The sequence below is a fragment of the Raphanus sativus genome, chromosome 3 (genome assembly GCF_000801105.2).
Source record: "Raphanus sativus cultivar WK10039 chromosome 3, ASM80110v3, whole genome shotgun sequence".
Classification (NCBI taxonomy): Eukaryota; Viridiplantae; Streptophyta; class Magnoliopsida; order Brassicales; family Brassicaceae; genus Raphanus; species Raphanus sativus.
Window position 1 is genome coordinate 13,230,524 of NC_079513.1, and position 24,258 is coordinate 13,254,781.

At 28.4% G+C, this 24,258-nt stretch overlaps 1 protein-coding gene across 1 annotated transcript; it reads left to right on the plus strand.

The window, feature by feature from the left end:
* Positions 1 to 17,136: 17,136 nt before the first annotated feature.
* On the plus strand, positions 17,137 to 18,167 carry LOC108844201 (calmodulin-like protein 5). Its single transcript, XM_018617423.2, has one exon. The coding sequence runs from the start codon at positions 17,140 to 17,142 to the stop codon at positions 17,920 to 17,922; it is 783 nt and encodes a 260-aa protein (XP_018472925.2). The 5' UTR covers positions 17,137 to 17,139; the 3' UTR covers positions 17,923 to 18,167.
* Positions 18,168 to 24,258: the final 6,091 nt, after the last annotated feature.

Sequence of the window (24,258 nt, forward strand, 5' to 3'; positions counted from 1 at the left end):
TCGAACATCTGTAATTGTATTATAATTGTTCTGGTTCGTAGTTCACTAAACAGCTTACTGTCGCTGGCTTTGTAGGTATGAGCAATTTTTTCCATGCCCTTGATGGATCATCTAATGATACACTTCCAAATCTAAAATAGAAGGCTTTGAAAGGTATATCTTATTTACTACTCTGCATCTCTAGCCTCTTACAGGCACTGATTTTTATGAGTTTCTTATAGTTATAAACATTTGAGTGGTAGCAATTAAATATTGTTATTTGAATGATGCATGATTCATAGTAGATGTCTCAGTTTTCTTATTACTATGATTTGTTTTACTATTTGGTTAAACAAGATCAGGATCTTAATAATTGTTGTTGATTTTTTATTCGGTCTTAGACAATATATTTCATGTTGACAATAAATCAAAACAGGAGAGGATTGAAGCAAACTGACACAAACAACTAAGTAATCAACGTTGATAACTGCAACAATTGTTCTTTCTTTATGATATTGATGGTTCTTTGTTTTATCAGTGATCGAGTAAGCTGCAGTATTCTCTGAGACCATCGTCTATATGTACATACACATATGGTGAATACAAAAGGGTTTAGCTTGGATTGGTGTGGTTGTAAGTCCTTATTTGTTCAAAGCGCAAACACAACTCACATGTTTGAACCTAATACTAATTTGGCTGCCATCTCTATTTATCTCTCTGGTTCATTGGTTAAAGAAGCCGTTCATTGGTTAATGAAGTTAAAAGTAATCTTTTGGTAGTAGGAAGAGCAGTAAAAACCAACTCAAAAGTTCCAATAAATATAATGAACCATAGTTAGAGGAAGGAGAAATAGGAGCCGTGGTGACCGAGGAAGCTCCTACCACCATTTTAGGAAAATTCTACATATTTCTCATATATTTGTTAGAAAGGTATAATTTCTCAATTGTAAAAACTTATCTACCAATTTTAAACTTTGGTTTCTTTTAAACTTAACTAGATTCTAACCCGCGTTAAAACGCGGGACTATTTTCTGTGAAATGATGTTAAAATGTTTTTACAATTTTATTAAACTTAAGTTTGATAACAATGTAGAATGTGTGGCTTATAGTTGAGTTACTTATTTGTTTGTTAGTAAATCTTATTTTTTCTTATATAAATATTATGATAAATTTGTTTTAGTAAATCTGTGTCGAAACCATAATTTAAGCATTTCCTTGATTTGTTAGGATTTCTTTTCAATTAGTTTTATTTTTGATTAGTTATTAAATATTAGCCATAATTTGCGGCTATTATAATTTTTAGTAACAATATACGGATTATATGTTGGGTTAGAAATAACATGTGATGTGATAGTCATCTATTAATTTTGTACATGATAGATTATAATATTATTCATTACAATATACCGTATTTTAAAAACTGGACTGGACCGGCCAGTCGAACGGTGATTCATTCTTCTAACCAGTTTTGTATTGTATAAAAACCAGATTTGAGTTAAACCTGCAAATCCAATTAAAAACGGTCAAATTTCTTAAAACCGATGATCCTATTTAATATTAAAAATAGGTATTTTAAAATTTGAGTTAAGAAATAAAAAATTTGCAAAATTTAAAAAGGTTTCGACAAAAAGTTCTTATTGTTTTAATATCAAACATTGACCTAGCTACAATATCAAATCAATATCCTATCTAGTTTTCAAAACGCTGGTTAAACCAATTCTTTATAGAAACGGTTATTAATTACCATCACATACATTAAAATCTTGATAATAAAATTGAATAGTCTAACGTAGATAGTGGGAAATGTAAAGAGATATAGTGAATTGAATTCAGGTATATTATATTGTATTGTGTATTTCGTATTTAGAGATATAAAATTTGGTATTTTGAAACTAAATGTCATTTGGTAAAAATATTGGTCATGTATGAATTAGTGCAACCGAATTTTCAGATTCATATATTTAATATCCAATATATTATTAATGAAAACTGTATAAGTCCAAATTTAAATAATTTTTTTATGAATAGATTAAAATATAACTCTAAATCTAAACTAATAGATTAGATATAATGAGCAGTATAGCTAGTGTTTCATATGCCTAAGTTTTTTTATAATTTGTTTTCTCAGGTTCTTTTATAGTATATAGTGGAAGCGATATATGTAGAGGTTCTTTTATAGTATATAGTGGAAGCGATATATGTAGTTGGAAGCTGTTGATTTTCAAGATTTCCGAACAATTTAGATCTTACCTGATCACTGATTATTAGGAAAAATAGATAACCGGTCCAGTGTTAATTTAATTGACAGTCATAACATTGGTTTGGTTTTATTACACGATAGTGGTATGATTCAAATATAATATTGGTTAGTTCACTAAGCAGCGTAATATTACGTGTAACTCTCTAGTAAGGGTTCAAAAATTAAAAACAACTTCCAACAGTAGATATATATAGTAGGACTCTATTTTAATAGAGTAGATACATCTGATTCTTTGTTTTCTCTTTTCATGTCTTTGCGTTTATTGTATATTGAGTTTTCTTTCTTTTCACTAGACCACATAATCAAGTAAAGCACCATAAATAATTAATTAATTAAAAGTTCACAAACATTTTGATGATCAGTGACATTTTCAATACACATCAGTTATAACCGTTTAAATGAAAAAAATCAAAGTAATTTCATAATAAGAATTTTTTTTTAAAATAATTTTGGTACTAATAAAGCTAATAGTCAAAAATATAATAATCAGTCATATATACTAAATTCAAATAGCATTTTTACTATAATTTGTTTAACAAAACTTATAGTAAATAATATAGTTGATAATTTATGTAAAAAACGTATATCACATCATTTTAATAATTTATATAAATAATGTAAAATTTTTATTTTCCAACATAGATAGTTTGGTTTGAAATGAATATGAAATATTATCATTTAATATGATTATATTAAATGATTACAAAAGATCATTAGTATTTTTTATTACAAAACCAGCAAATTCGCCATGATTTTACTTAAAATAATTTAATTAATAAATTAAATTGTACTTATATGTTTAAAACAAATATATACTTTCTAATAGACTTATAAATTTGAACTACAAGTTCAAGTAAATTAATGTTCTTAAACTTTAATGAAAGATGGTCACCTATAGAATGACATAATAACATACGCATATATGTGAACAAACAATCTGTCTAAGTTAATGAAAATGGTTAACTATAGAATGACATAATAATATACGTATATGCGAACAAATAATATGTCTGTTTTTTTCGTGTCATTTAATCCAAGGTTCATTTTCTATACGCTGCACTTAAATTCATCTTGAAAAATGTCTACTTTTAAACAAATGAATAATACTATACGAATACGTGTTTGAGTAATAGATCAAACATATCGCACTCTCCTCTTTACAGTGTTCTGGAGATACCTATACTATTCATACATTTACGATCTGATCATGATAGCTGATATGATAACCAGAGGCGGATCTACTTTATGCAATGGAGGGTCACATGACACCCCTTAAATTCCAATAAATAATAAAATGTTCCCAAAAACATTGAAAAATCTGTAGTTCTGATGGAAAAGTCCTTCTCTTGACACCCCCAAATCACAGTTCAAAACCCATTGATGACACCTAATACTTTTTTGACCCCTATTAAATGGATTCCTAGATCCGCCACTGATGATAACAATCACTCAAACTAAACAATTACAATCAGGGCGTATCTAATTGACCATATGTTAGGCCGGTCGACAATTGGTTCAACTTATATCTGCAAAGCCTGACATTCCAAACATTAATTTCATTCCACCGAGTATAACAAATCTTCAACAAGAAGATTATGTCAACTCTTGATTTTATTAATAAAAGTAAAGTATTATAAATAAATAAATATATATATATATATACGAATAAATTTAATTGATTACAAAAATGTCTTTGTCATTTTTATCCATAAAATCAAAGAAAGTAATCATAATTTATTTAATAACAAAAGAAGTTATATTAATATAACATTTTTAAAAAAATATTAAACAAAAATTAAAAATATTTATTCTAACTATTTAAATTATTTCAAATTATCATTCCGCCCGTAGGGCGGGCCAGCCGTAGTTGATACAGAAAGAGTAATTTCTTTTTTTTGGATGAATTTCAGAAAGAGTACTTTCTTTGTCGAAATCAGTTAACTGTAACTAACCAGAAAATCAAAACCATTATATGTGTGGATAACATGACTGTAGAGCCTGAAGCATTTTATCTTCTTCTGTTTTTTTGTAATTTCTTAAAAATGTTTTACGTGAAAGTAGTTTTATATCAAGATGTTAGTAATATCAAATGTAAATTAATTTCAAAAATATAAAGAAAATAAAAACACAACTAGAACAAAGTTATGGTAAATCAGTGGGGTGAAGCCAACTAGGAATCTCAAAATGAGGTAGCTCGCTTAACTCAACTCAGCTCAGTTCACAATGAGCTCGGATCTTTCATAATAAATAACTTTTATAATATTATTCAAAATTTAAATATTAAAAATCCAAAACATAAATATTAAATACTAAATAAAAACCAACACATGAAAAAAAAATATAACACCTAAAATAAACTAAATTAAAGCAAACCAGTGATCTAAATCCCTATTCTTCGTGATAATCTTTATCTTCGATATCCTTTTTAATTTCAAGAAGATAAATATGATTAATATAGAAATTATTTTTTAAGGAATTGGTTTGACATTTTAGTTTTAGAAGATAAATACGATAAATATAGAAATTATCAATTTCTTACATAAGAAAAATAGAAGTTATCATATATATATATATATATATATATATATATATATATATATATAATTGTAAGTATAAAAATGAACAAGCTCATGAACCAGCTCATGTTCATTAAAGATCGTTAATATAACTCGTGATCTAATTTAAGCTCGATCAATAAGCTCATTTATTAAATAAACCTAAAATATAGTGATCATACACATGAAAAATTAAACTGAGCTGAGATAGCTCATGAGGTATAACTCATTTTGACACCCCTAAAACCAACTAACAATAAGAGTGTGTCAATTAGGGTTGGGACGGATCCGGATATCCGAGAAATTTGGAATATCTAGATCTGTAGATTTAGTGTCCGGATCTGGATTCAGAGCTTCCAAATATCTGAAATCCGAATATCCGTCTAAATATCATATTATCCACGGATATCTAGATCTAAATCCAGATTCGTAAAAATAGTAAAAAAAAAAATAAAAAAATAAAAAATATATTTTTAAAAATTTAAAATTCTAAACTAATACATAAAATAATTAATTATACAAGATTTATAAATAAAAATATGAGTATAATATTAATAAAGTTAAAATACAATATTGTATAACTAATTTAAAGAATAAATGTTAATATATCAAATATAATTATTAAAAAATTAATATATTTTAAAATACGGATCTAGATATCTGGACTTAAAAATTAAGATATCTGGATCCGGATTCGGTTTTGACGGATCCTTTATTTTATTATCCGAATCCGGGTGCTCCGGATGTCCTATTTTCCAAACGGATCCGAAGCAAATCTCGGATCCAATCCAAGAAGTCTCAGGCTTAATGGATATGCTTTTGCTCTTCCGGAATGTGAATTGTCGTGCAACCCTAATGTGTAATAGGCCAATAACTAATTAATAAGTACTTATTGTTTACTTACTCTAATTATTCAAAGATTGAGAAGATCGACCATATCAAGATGATGGAAACATGAAGACCAAGACTAATCTGGAAAGATCAAAGAGAATAGGAAGTTAATATTTATCTAATACTAGGGTCGGTCCGTTCTACGGGCGGGATTTGATTTTTTTTTTGTTATTTTGGTTTGTATAATTGTTATTTGATCTTGTTGTTTGTGTTTTAAGATGGTAAGTCAAAGTGGTATGTATGAAAATGATATATGTTTTTATGTATGGTTGAGGTCAATGTTTTGATTGGAGAGGGATTATATGCCGGTTGAATTATTTAGTTTACTTATGGAGTCATGGTAGTTCTATTTGAGTGTTCGGTTAATTATTTTTCTTAAAAAGAAAATTAAATCATAATTGGGGAATAACTTGTTGTTTATTTTGTTTTGGGCTCTGAATGATTGGTTTATCTGTTCTTTATAGATTTTTCATGTTTTGTATTGACACAACTCAATACGAATTTGAAGCAGTTTGGAATTGAGTTGGTTTGACGTTTTTTGTAGATTGGTTTCGATGAATGCTACATCAGCCCTATTTTCTGATGTATATTGTGTTATCATAATTTGAGCATCATGGATGCGGGGGGATTTAGATTTTTTTTTTGGTGTTTGATAATTTATGGTGCAGACAATCGTAATATATCATACTGATTGTTACATTTTCCTGGTTGCGTCACAAATTATATATACTGTTCATATCTTCAAGTGTTTGTTTAATTCTTCTAAGGCACCTACTGAGTTTATTTAGTTTTGATAATCCATAAGTGCTCCATATTCCACCGGTCTACGCTGGGAGTAATTGCTAAACTGTTTGGCGTTAGTGTTTATGTTAGATTATTGAAAAATAATTATCCGAGTAAGTTCATTGTTATTGTTTTACTGGTTTTGGTTTTTTAATATATGGTTGTATTTGCATTTGGTATTTGTTTTTTACTGATAAATAATATAGATTACTGAATTTTTTTATCATAACGATAAATTATTCTAAAGAATGATATGCATATTGGTACTTTCATTATTGATGAGTTCTGAAACTTAGGAGTACACGTTGTTGTTTATTACTTTGTCTAAATGTTCGGTAATGTTTATAATATTTTTTCTTTCTACTATTTTATTTTTTATTACAATTATAATACGTTAAGATAATATAATTATTCATTGTTTTAAGTAAAACTAAATGATTTCTTATTCAAAAAAATCACAAGAAATTAAATAAAGCAACTTTTAAAAATGTTGTAAGAATTAAATAAAATAAAACTTCTTTAGAAAATATTACCATTTACTATATTATTTGTTTAACTATAAACAGAAAACATTATATTACAACCTAAAAATAGTTAAATATAATTATGGATTAAACCTCAATGTAAAAAGATAATCAAAATGTTGTCAATAGATATGCACAATTTATCTAATTATTATTATTAAACATTATTTTGTTTTACAATAACTATCTTTTTAAAAGACCAGTCGGGTTATTACATTGTATTAAAAATAAAATTTGTATATTTTCTTACCTAATATTTTCTTACATATTTTTAGTTTCCAATAAAAACATTTAAAAATCTTGTATTAATATCATGAATTAAAAATTTAAATAATTTCTAATTCGATATAGCATCCTTGATTTTTATTTTCCTTTTTATTTTTTTTTTTGTTAAACTTCAAAAACTATTAATTAATAAAAGGTCAAAGATTAATTTATAAAGCATATAAACGTTCAATACTTTTCTTAGGAGGTCTCAACCTTGGTGAACACATGGTTTAGATGAAGTCTTTTTATTTGTTGACAGTTGATTACAGTTTCAGTTTGTTGTTGTGTGTAATATTACTGAATGGATATCCGTTAATTCCTTCAAACCAAAGTATATGTGCACACTGTTAAACACTATCTTTTTTTAGCTTTGGCTTTACATTGTCATTGATCTTCTTTTTTAAACTGACATTGTCATTGATATTTCTCCTTTCTTTAACATCAGCGATCTTTAAAGGAGACACTTATACACTTTATTCCCAACTTATTGAAAAAAGTGCAGAGTATGGCCTATAAAAATATGAAGTGAAGCATGAACAATAACATGGTACTGGCCTCAACTTTTCTTCCACAAACGTCATGCCCTTTTTGTCGGATCTATTACAAAACCAGCCAAAAATCATGTAAAGTAGAGAAAGGGAAAGAACACAGACAACAGAAAACAATATCTTATTCTCAGTCAACCCGCAATATCTCTTTTAACACATGAGAACTTCTTCAAACCTATTACAGAGTGTATCACTGAAATTGAAAGAGCAGAAGCAACCTGTCAATCAAAAGAAGTACCAAATCATCAACAAAAGTCTCTTGAGATGCTTAAGATATGAATAACAACTAAAACGTGAAAGATGCAAACTTTTAACATCCGCTAAAAAATCAAATAAGAGCCATTTCATTATCCAGACTCTAAGCAATGTAAGACTTTTTCAATTACTTCCCAAGTCTCATGAGGTTCATTTAACATAGAGCATCTAAAGATTCAAACTTTCATCATGAACAAAGAATCTTATACCTCAGGATGATACTGCAAACCATAAATCCTCCTCTCCCTGTTCTCCAAAGCAGAAACATCTCCCTGAGAACTCCTCGCCACAACCTCAAACCCATTAGGAAGCTCAACAGCCTCATCCCCATGACTCATCCAAACAACCTGCTGCTCACCAACCCTCCCCTCCCTAAAAATCTCACTCTCATCACCCTTCACCTCAATCTACATCTTCCCATACTCCTTACGCTCCCCTTCCACCACAACACCCCCGAGCTTCTGCACAACCAGCTGCAACCCGTAGAATATCCCCAGAAAACGAACACTGTTACTTTCAGCCCACTCGATGAACTCCAAACCAGCATGTGAAAGAGCAGAAGCAACCTGTCAAGAGGAAGAAAATCAAACAAAACACCAATAGCCATAAACTCACACAAACCAAGACAAAATAAGTTTTGTGATTCAAACCTCATCGACGGAGCGGTAGTTATCACCGAACCATGAATACTTGCTCTCAAGATTATTCTGAGTCTGCCATCGAGGATTATAGGAGGGTGAAGTACCTAACACAATTATTCTAATGTCTTTTAGTGCTCTAGATATGAAAACACGACAAATAATTTATAACAGAGGTTTACCTTACCTGAATCTAATAAAAAAAAAATCCATTCCCAGTCTCCCACTATCATCTCTCACAAACAAAAGCTCTGAATAATAATCTTGATAATCAATAGATGAACAGATTAAAACAAAATCAACAATCAAATTAGAAATCAAATCATCTCCCGTAAACGAAATATATTGAAAAAGTGTGATGATCAATACCTAAACAAATGTAAACAAAATCAAAATCGAAATCTTCTCGGACAAACAAAAGCTTTTGAAAAAAGTTTAATAATTATGAGTTTTAATTCCTGGGATTTTTAGAAAGTTTATGATGGAGAGGATAGATCTGATGAAATTCACAGAATAAGACTTACCTTTTTATAGTCGAAGATTCTGATGATGGAAGTATGCAATCAATAATAGATCGTGTGAAAAGTGTAAATCAATGGTTAATGAAGGCGTTGAAGACGACGATTCGTTTCAGTCTATCTTCACGACGTTTCAATTTTTTTCGATCTGGAGATGAGCAAAAGGGATGAAACGATGAGTTTCATCATCATGGGACACATGGCGAGATGTCATGAACTGACTTTGTGACCGGGCCCATAGCACAACACACAGAGAAGCCCACAGACGAAATGTTTAAATGAAACGCTGCGTTCTAAGTAACTGGACGCGTGGCAGCCTGTGAGATCTCTAATTTCTTAGGTGGATGCTGATGTGGACATCACGGGAGGGATGAAAACAGTTCTTTATATATAAAGATACTGTTAGACATTGCTTCCTTATTTTTTTTTTTAAATTGGACATAACTTCATATCAACTGGTCATACAGGAGAATTAATAGAATATATTAAGGGGATGTATTGAATCTGAAATTTGAAGTGATTTGATTTTTAATGAGTTTTTAGATGATTGTAGGAGAATTAGAGGATTTGGTGTGATTTTTGTTAAAACACTTTGAAATCTCATCTAAAACAGTGGGATTTGTATTTTTATTTTTATAACTAAAGAAATCACCTCAAACACTCTAGAAACATTTAAAGCACTCTAAAATCTCTAACTTAAGTTTTGTTCAATAACAGTGGATTTCAGAGTGTTTTATAAAATGTCAAGTTCAATAACACTGGATTTTAAAGTGTTTTTTTAAATCCACGTTTGAATAACAGTGGATTTGTAATTTTAATACAAATCACTTTGAACTCTTAGTTGAATACACCCCCATAAGACACTGGACTTATATCAATATGACTTATATCAATATGTCATGTTCCTGATTTAATAGAATACTTATGGTATATTTTTAGGAAAACATATACCTTCCGGTCTTATCGGTTTGTTCGCTTTTATAATCAGACTGAATTTATATCAATATGTTATGTTCCTAATTTAATAGAATATATATGGCATATTTGAATTTTTAATATTTTTATATAATTTAAATCCGTATTCAAACTGAACCTATAATGATCCAAACCGAGTCTGAACTAAATTTTGTAAATATCCAAATAGGGTTTTAATCTTTCGTCTAAATATCAATATCTGAATAATCAGAATCGAACCCGAACTCTTATCCCTACATATAGTCTATGATTTGAATAGAGTAATATAGTCTTTACCTTCTGTTTTAAACATACTTAATTAATTATTCTTTTTACTTAATTAATTGTTCATAGCATGATTAATTGGACATTGTTTATTCTGTTAAACCTATGTCGAATAAGTCGATTTAGTTCCAAATAAATCGGTATGTCAAATAAGGGTGATGATTGGTTTGGCTGTGACTGTAAAAATATTTACAGATGTTTTTACTATAATTATCTAATTTATTTTATATTACATATATTTTTTGTTTTATAGTTTCTACAACCTATAAAACAAAGATGTAGAGTTTTGTCTAAAATACATAAGAAAAAAAATGATTTAGTTTTTTTCGCTATAGCTTTAAAAGTAAAGATAAATCATGATTGGTAAAAATTAATAATAAAGTTGTTGTAGGTTTTAACTTTTAAAAATAAAGGTACAATACGATTGATAAAATTTAGTAATTTAAAAATAAATAAAACTAAAGTACAGAAATACAACCAAAAAAACCACACCCAATGTTTTTTTCAAGGAAATTGAATTCATTCAAAAGATTTGATATATTTTTCATTGTATATAGGAAACGAATATCCTAGACTCCTAGTTGGTCATTTAAGAATATTCATTGTATTCTAAAGATTTATATCGTTTTGGATACGGTGATTAGCTAAAAATCAGGCTCAGATATAGAATGTGAATAATTTAAGGTATATTTTGTGGAGTTAACTTAGTTTGTGTGTATACAAAATCGAACAGTATATACAAACCAATGGATGGGATCCAGTTTCATTTGCTTTGACATATATTAATAGAACACATATTAATATTCTCAAAAACGAATGTTGAGACATGAAATATATAAAAGTTTAGACTCTGAAAAATGTATATGCTATTAATATCAGAAAACTGGATACAGTTTCATAATTAGATTTACTATATTTAAACACATATTCTATGGTTTGGTTTGGATTTAGTATATTACATGAAAAAAATTTCTTGATAGTGATGATTTAATATTTTTCAACATTGATAATAATATTATGCACACGATTTGACATTAAATGAGGATTGTTCTATCACATTAGGGAGAAATTGGAATATACAGCGGCAGTGATGCATTAAACCAAGAATTATTTATGGTTAGAGAGATTTCAAGAATTATTTTGGATATATCAATCGAATTAGGCTGGTTATGTAATAAATGTGTTAAATGATAAAAATGTCAGTGGCATTGGTTGGTAATTATTGTGGAAAAGTCTGGATTAAGTACAAAATGTACTTCAATTTTAATAGTTTAGATATTAATCTATATTAGATTAAAAAGTTTAGGTTTTATGATTATCTTTCACTATATAAGCTAATCATGTTGTAACTTATTTTGGATGTGAATCAATTATACTTCTTCTCAATTCTAATTTTCATCAATCAATCATGGTATCAGAGCCAAAATCCAAATATGTGGATCAGAATTTATTTTTCTTCCTAATTCAAAAAAGAAACATAAAACAGAACAAGTCTCAAAAGTCATACGATTTCATCTTCTTTGTTTTTGAGCCAAGGTACTTTAAGCTCCAGCCTCCATCGATGGCTTCAACCATCACTCGCCTCAGCTGCTTCGTTCCGTCATTGTTTTCTTCATTTACCGTTTATGGCGACACCGTCAAAGCTATCATGATCGCCTTTCGATCTTATTGTTAACATTTGTGCATCAATTCATGTCAACTCTGATGTTGCTTACCTTCTTCTCGGCAAGGAGAAGCATAATCAATTTTTGGTCAAAGAAACCCACTTATGATTTATTCAATACAATCCAAGTTGGGTCCAATACCTTACACATGCTTCATTAAGTTGTGTTTTTCTTTTATTATGGCTGCCTTGTTTTTCATTCAAGACAACAAGCCGCGATTGTTATTATGAAACTTTGCTATTTCATATACGAAAGCTAAAGTTTCTTTTTATTTCGACAAGTTTATGTTTTCATTCACGAAAACTAAACTTTGTGATTTGACTTCTCACTTTCGTGAGTTGATTTTCTTTTGATTTCGCAATTTCGAGTTATTCATGGACCTCGCAGTCACGAGTTTTATTTCCATTATTTCAAGAACCCTACTATCGAGTATAAACATCGATGACCCAACGACTGGGTGTTGCAGCCGATTTGACTATGATCGAGTATAAACGTCGATTCCATTACCTCACAGAAGGGTATATTGCTGATATTTTGAGGATTCTATCTAATCTCACACATGTTATCACATATGAGCTTGCATAAGGGTATTAAAAAATCGAGAAGATCGACCATATTAAGATTATGGAAACATGAAGATCAAAACTAATCTGGAAAGATTAAGGATAATATGAAATTAATTTTTGTTAATATATTATTTCATATTAGATTAGGAAATTAGGTTTATCATTCACTATATAAGCTAACCATATTGTAACTTATTTTGGATGAAAGTCGGTTATACTTCTTCGCAATTCTATATTCTCTCCAATTTGTCACTAATGTAACTGTTTCTTTTTGAGCGAGTATGAATTAATTTAATATGGTATAAGCTAAAAAGTAAAACCGTGTATAACAGTTTGGAGATGCGTGGAAGCCTCCTTGGTCCAATGTTTGATTAAGGGTTTATTAATGTTTCTACACCAGAAAGTTTGGGTTTCGATTCCCAGAGAAGACGGAATTATGCGAATTAATGGAGAAAATACTCACAAGAGATCTGCAGTATGGCACAAAGAGTATCTTCAAGCGTGGATCTTTATGCGAATTCTAGTAGCTCTTTTTTTACTAAAATGTTATTTAGATCCTATAGATCTATATTATTATTTGCGAAGTGATTTTTCGCAACGGAGCTCTCACGTTAAAAGTTAGAGCGGTTAATATCGATATTACTCTTAATGAATAAAATATATATATTAACAAAAAAATAAAAACGAATTTTAATTTCTGATAAGATGATTGATGAAAATTAATAATGATAAAAATTATCCAAAATCTCAAAATATATTTTAAAATAAAAAGGTTAATGTGGTTAATATCATTTATATCTTTAATGACTATATTATATAAATTAACCACAAAATAAATACAAATTTTATTTTTATTATATAATAAATTAACATTAATAATGATAATAATTATCTAAAATCTAAAACTATATTTTAAAATAAAAAGATAATTTTTAGTATATTGTGTTGTTATCTGAAAAAAATCTTTAAATTAAAACAGAAAATATATAATGAATATTAATCAAGTCAATTCTTAATTTTATATAATTGAAAAGAAGACATTAAGTGATTTTAAGATTTATTTATATATAATATATAGTGCACACAAAAAATTTATAATACGTAAATATGTTCAAATGAAAATATAATAAAAAATTATAATTGTAGTCTTTTAATAATGATAATAATTATCTAAAATCTAAAATATATTTTAAAATAAAAAGATAATTCAATAAAATATATTGTGTTGTTATCTGAAAAAAATCTTTAAATAAAAACAGAAAAAACATAATTGAATATTAATCAAGTCAATACTTAATTTTATATAATTGAAAAGAGGACATTAAGTGATTTTTAAGATTTATTTAAGTATAATGAATATAGTGCACACAAAAATTTATATAATACGTAAATATGTTAAAATGAAAACATAATAAAATTTTATCATTGTAATCTTTTAATTAGTAATACATGTATTATAATTAACTATAAATTTTTATGTCCGCGTGCACGGCAAAATTGCCTACACAAATTAATATCCACATGTTACTTATATAATGAATTTATTAGACATCAAATGATATTTTTTACATATATTGGTGATGATAGATTTGACTATAGCTACATATTAACAGAAACTTGATGTATGTTTTAACTTTTGAAAATAAAACCACATATTGTGTTGTTATCTAAAATATTATATGATAATTTTCAGTTATAAAATTCATGATGGTATTTGAATTAATAAAGCACTAGATTTGACCTGCAACCCGTGTGGATATTTGATTTAATTTGTGTTCAATGTAAACTCATAAATCGCTGGTTTTATAAAAAAATTCATGTATATATATTTTATATTTTGCGATTTAATTAATCCCATGAAAAAGTTATCTCCCATTAATACATGCCATTTAGTTAATATCCGTACAATATTAATAATGGTAAATATATGAATATTGAATTGGTTAAATAAAATTTGGAATTTTAATTAATTAATTAAAATTGATTTTAAATGCAGTGGTAGAATCTGTAGTTAGAAAAAAAATCAAAATAAATTATTTAATTTATTGTAATGGCTAAATATGTAGATAAAAAAAAGTACTAAAATACTACTGTCCATGTTTCTAAATAATTTTGATGTGAGCTGCTATATATGTTTCTAAACAGTACCAAAAGGTACTTCAATTTTAATAATATAGATAGATGTGATAATAAGTATTCATAATATGATTACGCCAGCATGTGCGGGCAATACAACTAATAAATTAATACTTTCAATGACTAAAACACTAATAATCGGTAGTTGAGCAAGTGGGGCCACGTGGAAGGTGCTCAACCAATGAATGACGACATTTTCTACAGATTGAGGAGATCCAACGATCATTAACGAACTGACGTCATTCTTGGCGCGTTTTTTGGTCCCCAGTGTCTTCTTTTGATTCCGAGACCCGTTAAAAGTTCCCAAACACACTTGTTTTGATGGTCCCAGAGAAATGTCTGGCTCAACAATATGAAATATTCTTAAATTAGATCCAGTAATATGGATATGGTACAAGACACCAAGATAGTCTGTGTTTAACATTAAAGTTATCTATATATATATATAGATATTTCTTTTTGAAAGAATGTTAAACTGATTCAAAAAGAAAATACTGTTTTTACAACTTTTTCAGAAACATAGCCTTATGATACTCATCTTGTTTCTAACAACACTTGGAAACACCCATCATATTTCCTATTCTCCCTCAGTCAGATCGAAGAAATTATGTTTTGCACCACCCTGTCTAGTGTCTAACATATTGACAGTAGTTGAAGAGCTCTCTAGTACTTCGCCATGTGGCCTTCCATTCCTTTCCTTCCATATGCTGTGTATTGCCAGCTGAAACACATACCTTGTTGAGAAATTTATGCATTTGCAGCTGGTTTGCAGCCGTTATAAACTGCAGCAGACCACTCCAGTCCTATGTATGTATATATATATATATTTCTTTTTTTTATTATCTTAGTATATTCTGATTTTTTTTTTGTTTCCAGTGGTAAAATTAAACCTTTATGTATGTGAACGTATCCAATATAGTATCGATGACCAAAACAAAATTTCCTGTTAGTCTTTTCACATTTCTTATACTAGACTGTAATTGTATTACTATGAGTCTATGACTAAAATTTTTGGGTTAGTTCTTGATGTAAGTGAGAGAAACAAAATCAAGTGATGTAGCGACTAAAACCTTGGTTTGTTTTGATAATTTACATAATATGAGAGAATCATAAAGATAATTTAAACAAATAAAAGAATCGTCTTGTTAGTATTTTATTGTTGTCTCCAAGTCTGGTCTTTTACTTAGTAAGATAAAAAGGATGATGTAAAGACTACGATACAATGAAGACCGGCACATTTTGCTACATAAAATAAGTTAGAATAACCAAACAAATGGGGACAGAAACCAAACATCAACAATTATAACAACGCGTTTTTGACATTACTTCCTTCTTAATTTATGAAAAGCGATGGGTATATGTGTTTAACTACACACCCTACCTTCCTCACGCGTTTTATGCAACCTCTTTACTTATTTACACCTCTCTCCGTATCATTTTAATTGGATTTTAAGGTTTTATCACAAAAATAAAAAATGCAAAATTTTATGTAATTTATCTTGGTTATATAAAAATAGCATTAAATAAAACTAGTTTAACCAATAAAAGAATGATATAAAAGATACACTATATTGTAACTAGTTAAAAAATTTAATTGACATTAATTTTTGTCTAAAAATGAAAATCACTTATTTTGAAACAAAATTGAAATCTTTAACCAATTAAAATGATACAGAAAAATAATATTTAAAGAATGGGTAACCTCATTATTTTACTAGATCAATATGTTTTTCATAAAAGAGTAATAACATTCGTTTATAACGATTGATACTAAGTCTAGTTGATACACTAAAATATTCTGTAAATAGCGATTTTAGAGTACCTTCAATGGAGAGTTCTACCAATTGAAGTTCTTAATATACATATATGTGTATATATATGTATTTATATATTATATATGCATATGTATTTTTTTTTTTGCAATAACGTTATAGCTGTTCAAAGTAATAGTAATGCTCAAAGTATTGTAAAATGTTATTTAGATATGATTTTGGTGTATAATGGTATGTATATATACATGTAACCTTAGATTGAACGGGGTGGCAAAAGTTTGAATTGAATTAGACAGTACAAGTCTTTAACGTTTCAAACAATTTTTCTAAATATGTTTGAGAAGTCATGTTTAGACTAATCTATCTATCAGTCGCGTTGTTTGATTCACAAATCGTCCTACTTCGCTTTACCAAAAAGAAAGTTAAAAGCTAAAGGGTAATGTTTATGTTGGTTAAAAATAGCTTCAACCGTCATATATAAGAAAAAAAATTCCTACGCGTATATATTTAATTGTCTGAAATATATAATCATTTAATCATAATTTATGGAACACACACTCTCTCCCTCCTCTATAAAACAACAGTTTCCAAGTTTCTTTCTCTACCTCCAAAGCTCTTTGTTTCTCAGATCTGTTTTCATCAGATCATGGAGAAAAGAAGAGTTTGGTTCTAAAGTTATGGTGAGAATATTCCTTCTCTACAGTCTATTAAACTCTTTTCTTCTCTCTTTATTACCAAAGAAACTGCGAACTCTCTTCCCTCTCTCTTGGTTCGACAAAACACTCCACAAGAACTCACCACCGTCAGCGTCCATGTTACCCTCTCCGTCACCGTCACCGTCCTCCGCATCAACAAGAAAGATAGACCCGTCCGAGCTAAAACGGGTTTTCCAGACGTTCGACAAGAACGGAGACGGTCGTATCACTAAACAAGAGCTCAACAACTCACTAGAGAATCTAGGAATCTACATACCAGACAAAGATCTCACTCAAATGATCCACAACATCGATAAGAACCACGATGGATGCGTTGACATAGACGAGTTCGAGTCTCTGTACAGATCCATTGTTGATGAGCATCACAACGATGGAGAAACCGAAGAAGAGGACATGAAGGAAGCGTTTAACGTGTTTGACCAGGACGGAGATGGGTTTATCACTGTGGAGGAGTTGAAATCTGTTTTGGCTTCCTTGGGACTCAAACAAGGTAAAACCCTAGAAGGCTGCAAGAAGATGATTATGCAAGTGGACTCTGATGGTGATGGAAGAGTTAATTACAAAGAGTTTCTTCAGATGATGAAAGGTGGTGGTTTTAGCAGTAGTGGTTGATCTTTGTCTAGGATTTAATAGAAGTGTGTGTGTGTTTATTTGATTGATTTGCTTGTTTTCTTTTGATGTGTAAATAATTTTTCTGATGATATATCAAAAACATCGTAGTCTGGAGCAAGGTGTGTTATCTTTTATTTTTCTAGGGAGGTTACGTTAGATTCACCTTCTCATTTCACCTGGTTTAGTGTTCTTTAGTATATTGTAAACGTTTTTCCTATCAAGATAGTATAGATCCATATTTAACATGTTTGTGTATAAATTCTATATATACATGTGTATTAGTTTCACTTCACCAAGGAAACAGCTGAACCAACTAAAATTGTATTAGGCAAATGTTAAATTTGATGTGTGAAACCTGATTTGTATGTAAACATTCATGTTAACATGTCTGAAACCTGATTTGTATGTAACCATTCATGTTAAGCTCTAATCTATGGCTACACAGTATCTCAAATTGATTTCCAGTCTATGATTCAACAACATCTAGATTGCACTAACACAATTTGAGATCGGGAAAGTCCGTATAAAAATCTTAACGAATTTAAAAATACACTGTAGCACTAGTGTATTCCTACCGAAATTGATCGAATCAATTGCTATTTTTCTCTATATCTAGGAGTATTCCTTTGTTTTCTAGTTTAATTATAAAACTAGATCTTGATCCGCACAATCGTGCGGGTGATTATTATCTTTTTATTCATATAAATATTTGTTTAACATGTTTAAGGGTATATTATTTTACTATTTATCATATTACTAACTATTTCATACAATATTTTTAAACGCAACAATTTTACACTTCGTACATAGTTATTTGATTTATTGTTTCAAATCACCGGTAGTATATCTCATTAAACTATTAACACTAATTAAAGCCTTAACTTTGTGTGATATATATGGGAACTCACATAATTTAATATTAATTTAGATATTTTATTAAATATATACTTGTATTTTAAGTTTTTGGCTATACATAAATGTTTTAGTCTAATTGTTTGTATGATTTAAATTTTTTGTCTCAGTAACTTATACTAAGTCGAATTTATAAAAATCCCACTTCATTTAAATTATTAAACCAAAAATTGTATTGTATTATCTTTGTTTTCGTCCTTTTAAATATGTACTAGATTTTGACCCGCTCAACCGAGCGGGATTTTAATTTTATCTATTTATATATATATATTTTTATTTTTATTTTTTTTACATTATTATGGGTATATATTTTTAATATTAATCATATATTTAAATATTTATATATTATTATTTTGTTTGTCAACCAATATTTAGTTTTATAATAATTATGCTAATTTAATAAATTTGGATTATAAAATAAATAAATTTATTTTTCATTTAAATAATAAATAAACATATATTTTAGCATAATAATATTCTTAAATAAATGTTGTTGATTATAATAAAATTTATCAATAATTTAATGAAATTAGATGTTATATATATCTAATTTTATAATAATGTTTGTGTGATTTATAAATTAGTATTTTTTATTTTTTTATTTATAAATTTGAAATATATGTGAAAATTGAATTAAGTTGGACCTACATAATAGAGAAAACAAATTTTTGGATACTGATAAAAGTATTTTACAGATTTTTAATTTTTATTGCTTAAAAATGAATTAGATTTTTAATCATATTTGATGATAATTAAAATTTCAAATAACTAATTTTCGAAATATATTTTAAGAAAATTTCAAAAAGATTTTGTTAGAATCTTCTTTCAAATATTTATTTAAATTTCTAATAAAAATAAGATATGAAAAGATATCATAACATATGCAAAACTTAATAAATTTTATAAAATTGATCCAAATTAAAAAAAAAATCACACATAAAATGAAATGGTGGCTTCTATTTTAATATATAAGATTTATTTTTCATTATCTCTGTTTTATTGAAGTTTCTTATATTGTCTATTACTTATTTAACTTATTATTTTTTAGAATAAATTTAAATACTTTAAATATTTATACAAACTTTCATTTATTTTTTTTCTAAAAGGTGGTCAAAATAAAAAAAATTACACAAGAATATATCATTACTTGATAAAGGGGTTAACATCCATTATTTTTAGGATAAAATTGTATGTTTGTGTTTGACCGATATTTTATCGAGCCATTCAATCATATGAAACACAAATGAAGAGTATTTGTAGGAATAAATAAGGATATTAGATATATTGTTAGGATACTATTATGTAAATACAAAAAAATTCTTAAGTAATTTTTTTAAAGATGGTCTAAAAATATCTCATATAAAAGAAGTCATTACTTCTATTTTAATAGTATACTAGATTTTGACCCACGTTTCGAAAATGCCGGTTTATTTTCGAAACTATATAAATATTTATATGAATTTATATATAAGATAGTGTATAACATCTATATCCCGAACCGAATAATTGAACCATGCCAAACCGAAATACCAAATTCAAAATTGAAACGAATTTCATAAATAGCCGAACATATCAATTATCTTTGGAATAAAAAACCAAAACCGGATTCAAACTGAAAACTGAATGGGACCCAAATTTTGAAAATACAAATTATAAACCTACATATATTAATTGTATTTAATTTTTAACAACCAACTATCTTAAAATATTAATTACAAACTGAATTAGCCGAATATTCTTTTATGTAAAATATTAAATTTGTCTGATATTTTATCCTAATATTAGATTTTTAGAATGTTTTCTTTAATAGTATAGACTAGAATTTGATCCGCGCTTAAGAATCGCTGGTATTTTTTTGGTTGATCGTTAAGCCAAAATCAGAATTTTGATCAGCATTCTATTATAATCATTTCAGTTTGGTAAAATGTTTTCATCGAGTTTTCATATCCGAATCATAAATGTTTCATATCCGAATTAGAATGAAACGAATCGAGAAATCCAGTTAGTAAAAGAATGATCTAATGAAATGAATCCAGTAAATTATGTTAAAGTCGAACAGACCGTTACTAACCAAATTCGAAAAAATATAATTTTTATTTTTGGTATATAATTTTTTTGATAAACCAATATATATGTCAATTGCATAAGACTTATTGTTTTGTACGTTTGAAGAATAATACCATCAGTTTTTTAAAATAAGAAAAATTCTTAATTTTATTTGTAAGTATATTATTAACCTTTTAAAAATGTGTTTGTTGTACATAATTAAATTTTGCTTTTTTAAAATTAGTCTGATACAAATGTTATAAATCTTTTAAAAGGAGTCTGTTACAAATGTTTTATTTTTAGGTATATATACTATTTTAATAATGTTCTATCTAATTTTATAAATTAGTAATTTAAATTGGATATAATGTTAATTGGGAATTTAAAATTCTAATCTTAAGTAGCTTATAACAATTATAAAAAAGGAATTTTTAAAGGGTTGAAGATTGATTCTTTCAATACGTATATCACGTAGTGAGTTTTTGATTCTTTCCCAACAATGATCGGAGGTTGAGATTTTTTCTTTCCATTGGAGTTTATCCAAATACTTTTTACCCTTAGGATAGTGACCTAAAGCAAGCATTAACGAACCGTAAAGATACGTACCGTTTTCATTGTTCCCAATGGACGATTGCCGTAGATGATAGAGGCCTTTGTGTTTGTCTTCGCGGACGAAGTATTGAAGTAAGCCTGCGATATAGTGGCCTCAGGATTGCCATTCTCCAAGCACAGTTCCTTGAACTTAGCGTGCTTAGTGAGCATTTCGAGTGGATCCGCAGCAAAATATCGCATGCTAATGTTTCTAAAATAGCTGGCGGGATCCTCGTTTGAGTAATCGTCGTAGTTTGAGGTATCACTGGTGTTGTTCATGTTGTTCATGTTGTAATTGTTCACAGATGAATCTGATTCCATCTCTAATGGTGTGTCTTTGTTGAGTAGAATGTAAAAGTAGAGGAAGGGCGAGTTGGAGATGGTTTAGTTTGAGATTCTATTTGTTTTTTAAGAAACACTCTTTGAATAGAATGTGAAAGTGGAGGAAGGCCAAGTCCGAGGTGGTTTATAAGATAAAAGGAAAGGTTTATTTCGAGATGGTCTTAAAGATGAAGTTCTTCAAATGATGTGAAAAATGCTGAGGCACTTCACGAGCTGTTGCATGCTTCTTGATATTATATGCAACACGTTTTTGCATGCTTCTTGATAAAACCAAATCTCAGTATTGTTTGTGTCATTGAAACATCTACTTTATGTCACAATATCGATATTATGATTTACGAAAAGTATATACTTCTAAAACCATACTGTGGTACAAAAACAAAGAGATATGTACAAAACTTTTAACTATTGTGACATATTATATTGCTATATATTTGAAAAGCAAACTTTATTGAAATATTAACTTTTTTTTTGTTTATGTCGATATTGTGACATAAAGTATCAATATTTTTATAATAGGTTGTTTTTAGAAATAGTGGATGGCTGATTTAGTTTATTTGGTTGGGGTAGGATTCATTTGCAATCGTAATAATATTGTTAGAGTAAAAATCGGGACTATATACAGGTTCATTAATCATGTAACGTTTAATTAGATATAAAGGGTTATACCAAAAATTTAAAAAAGGAAAGGGTCCAAAATGACTTGTATAGGTAGATTTATTTAAACTACTTCTCTTTTAATATGTAGATTCATTCCATAGAAATAGCTATTTGTTATGTTTTTTAGATTGTATTGTAATCTCAAATCTAAAATTTCCTTAAATTTTGAAATTAATTTTTTTTTTTTGAAAGATTTCATTAATAAACAGTGAGGATTTGCTTCTGATTTTCTTTTTCCATTTCTCCTTCTTTGTCTTCTTCGGCTCCATCTGTCCCGCATATGGTCCGTTTTCAATTGAACTGATAAGAATTGTTTTTGAAACAGACTACTGACTCGTAACCGCTCATTAACAATCAGATATAATTGCTATGTTCCACCACATGACACTTATTATGTGTTTGTAAAAACATGGAGCGGAAACTGCAAGATGATGACGACTACCATAGTATTGCAAATATAATCTTCAAAACTCACATAAACATTCGTGAGTTTATGTGAAACATGAATACATCTTCCATGGTGGTTCATTAAAACATTAAAAATATATACTATCAGACTCATGATTAATAATTGAGTGTAGTTTATTGAGGAATGTCTTAGGTAATGTAGTAAATAATAATCAACACGTATATTTAGATGGATATGTTGACCAATTCTAATCGGACATAAATGTTGATTAATATAGTAGGGTTAATTATTAATATTTGGTTGTATATAATAGGTTGAATCAAAAATGAATAGGTGCAACATGTTGTAAGTAAGAAGAGAATTAGAGAAGAGAAGAGATGAATTAGTGTGTCTTATTCCATGAATAATGATCTCCTTATATAGGATACAATAGCTTGGAGACAAAGCTTAACTTGGAGTGGAAAACAAGTATATCTAGGACTTTCCATATGGACATCACTACAATATTTATAACACTTCCCTTTGATGTCCAATATGTCGAAGTGCTTTCAAAATGCCGTAGATGCTACCTCGTTAAAAACCTCATCAGGAAAACCCAATGGGAAAAACCATGGTTAAGGAAAAAAGAGTGCAGCGCGTAATGACTTCCCCTCATGTGTACATTCGTCGAGATCTTTGAGATGATGTAATCTGATCAGGTGAACTAACTTCTCGAAAGTTGCTGAGAGTACCGCCTTGATGAATAAATCAGCCAATTTGTAGGACACGAATATCACCGTTCTTTTGCAGTGCTTGAGTGCTCCTATGACTTGATCATTTTCTTTGATTCTCTTGCTTTCAAAAACTTTAAATCAGCATTAGAGTTTCAAATACTCCTTTCTGGTGTGTATCATTTGTGTGTTCTTTGTTGCCTCATTAAAACTTTTTCATGGGAAAACCTAATAGGATAAAAACCATGATAAGGAAAAAGAGTACAACCATACACATTTTCATATTTCTTCCACTGAAAGCAATATCTTCAGGATATGCATTCCAATCAAATAAATTTTCTTTGAAATTAGAATATCATAATAATCTCTTTCTATTAGAGTATTCAAGATCTATGGACTTCTGGTCCACAATTCTCATTTGATATAGCTAATAATTTCTTGGTGTATTTAGACTTTAAGCCAAACATCTTACATACAGTCTTCTGGACATTCGCCTCGTACATACGAGTTATTCATTCATAACTATAAAAATTATTATTATGACTTTCTTTCTTGTCATATGAAATTACATCTTTCAGTTATGAAAGAGAATACTAACTTGCTTAAATAACTTATGGCAAGGGACGTGTATGGTTTTAGTTCCAATACCTTATGGTCTAAACATAT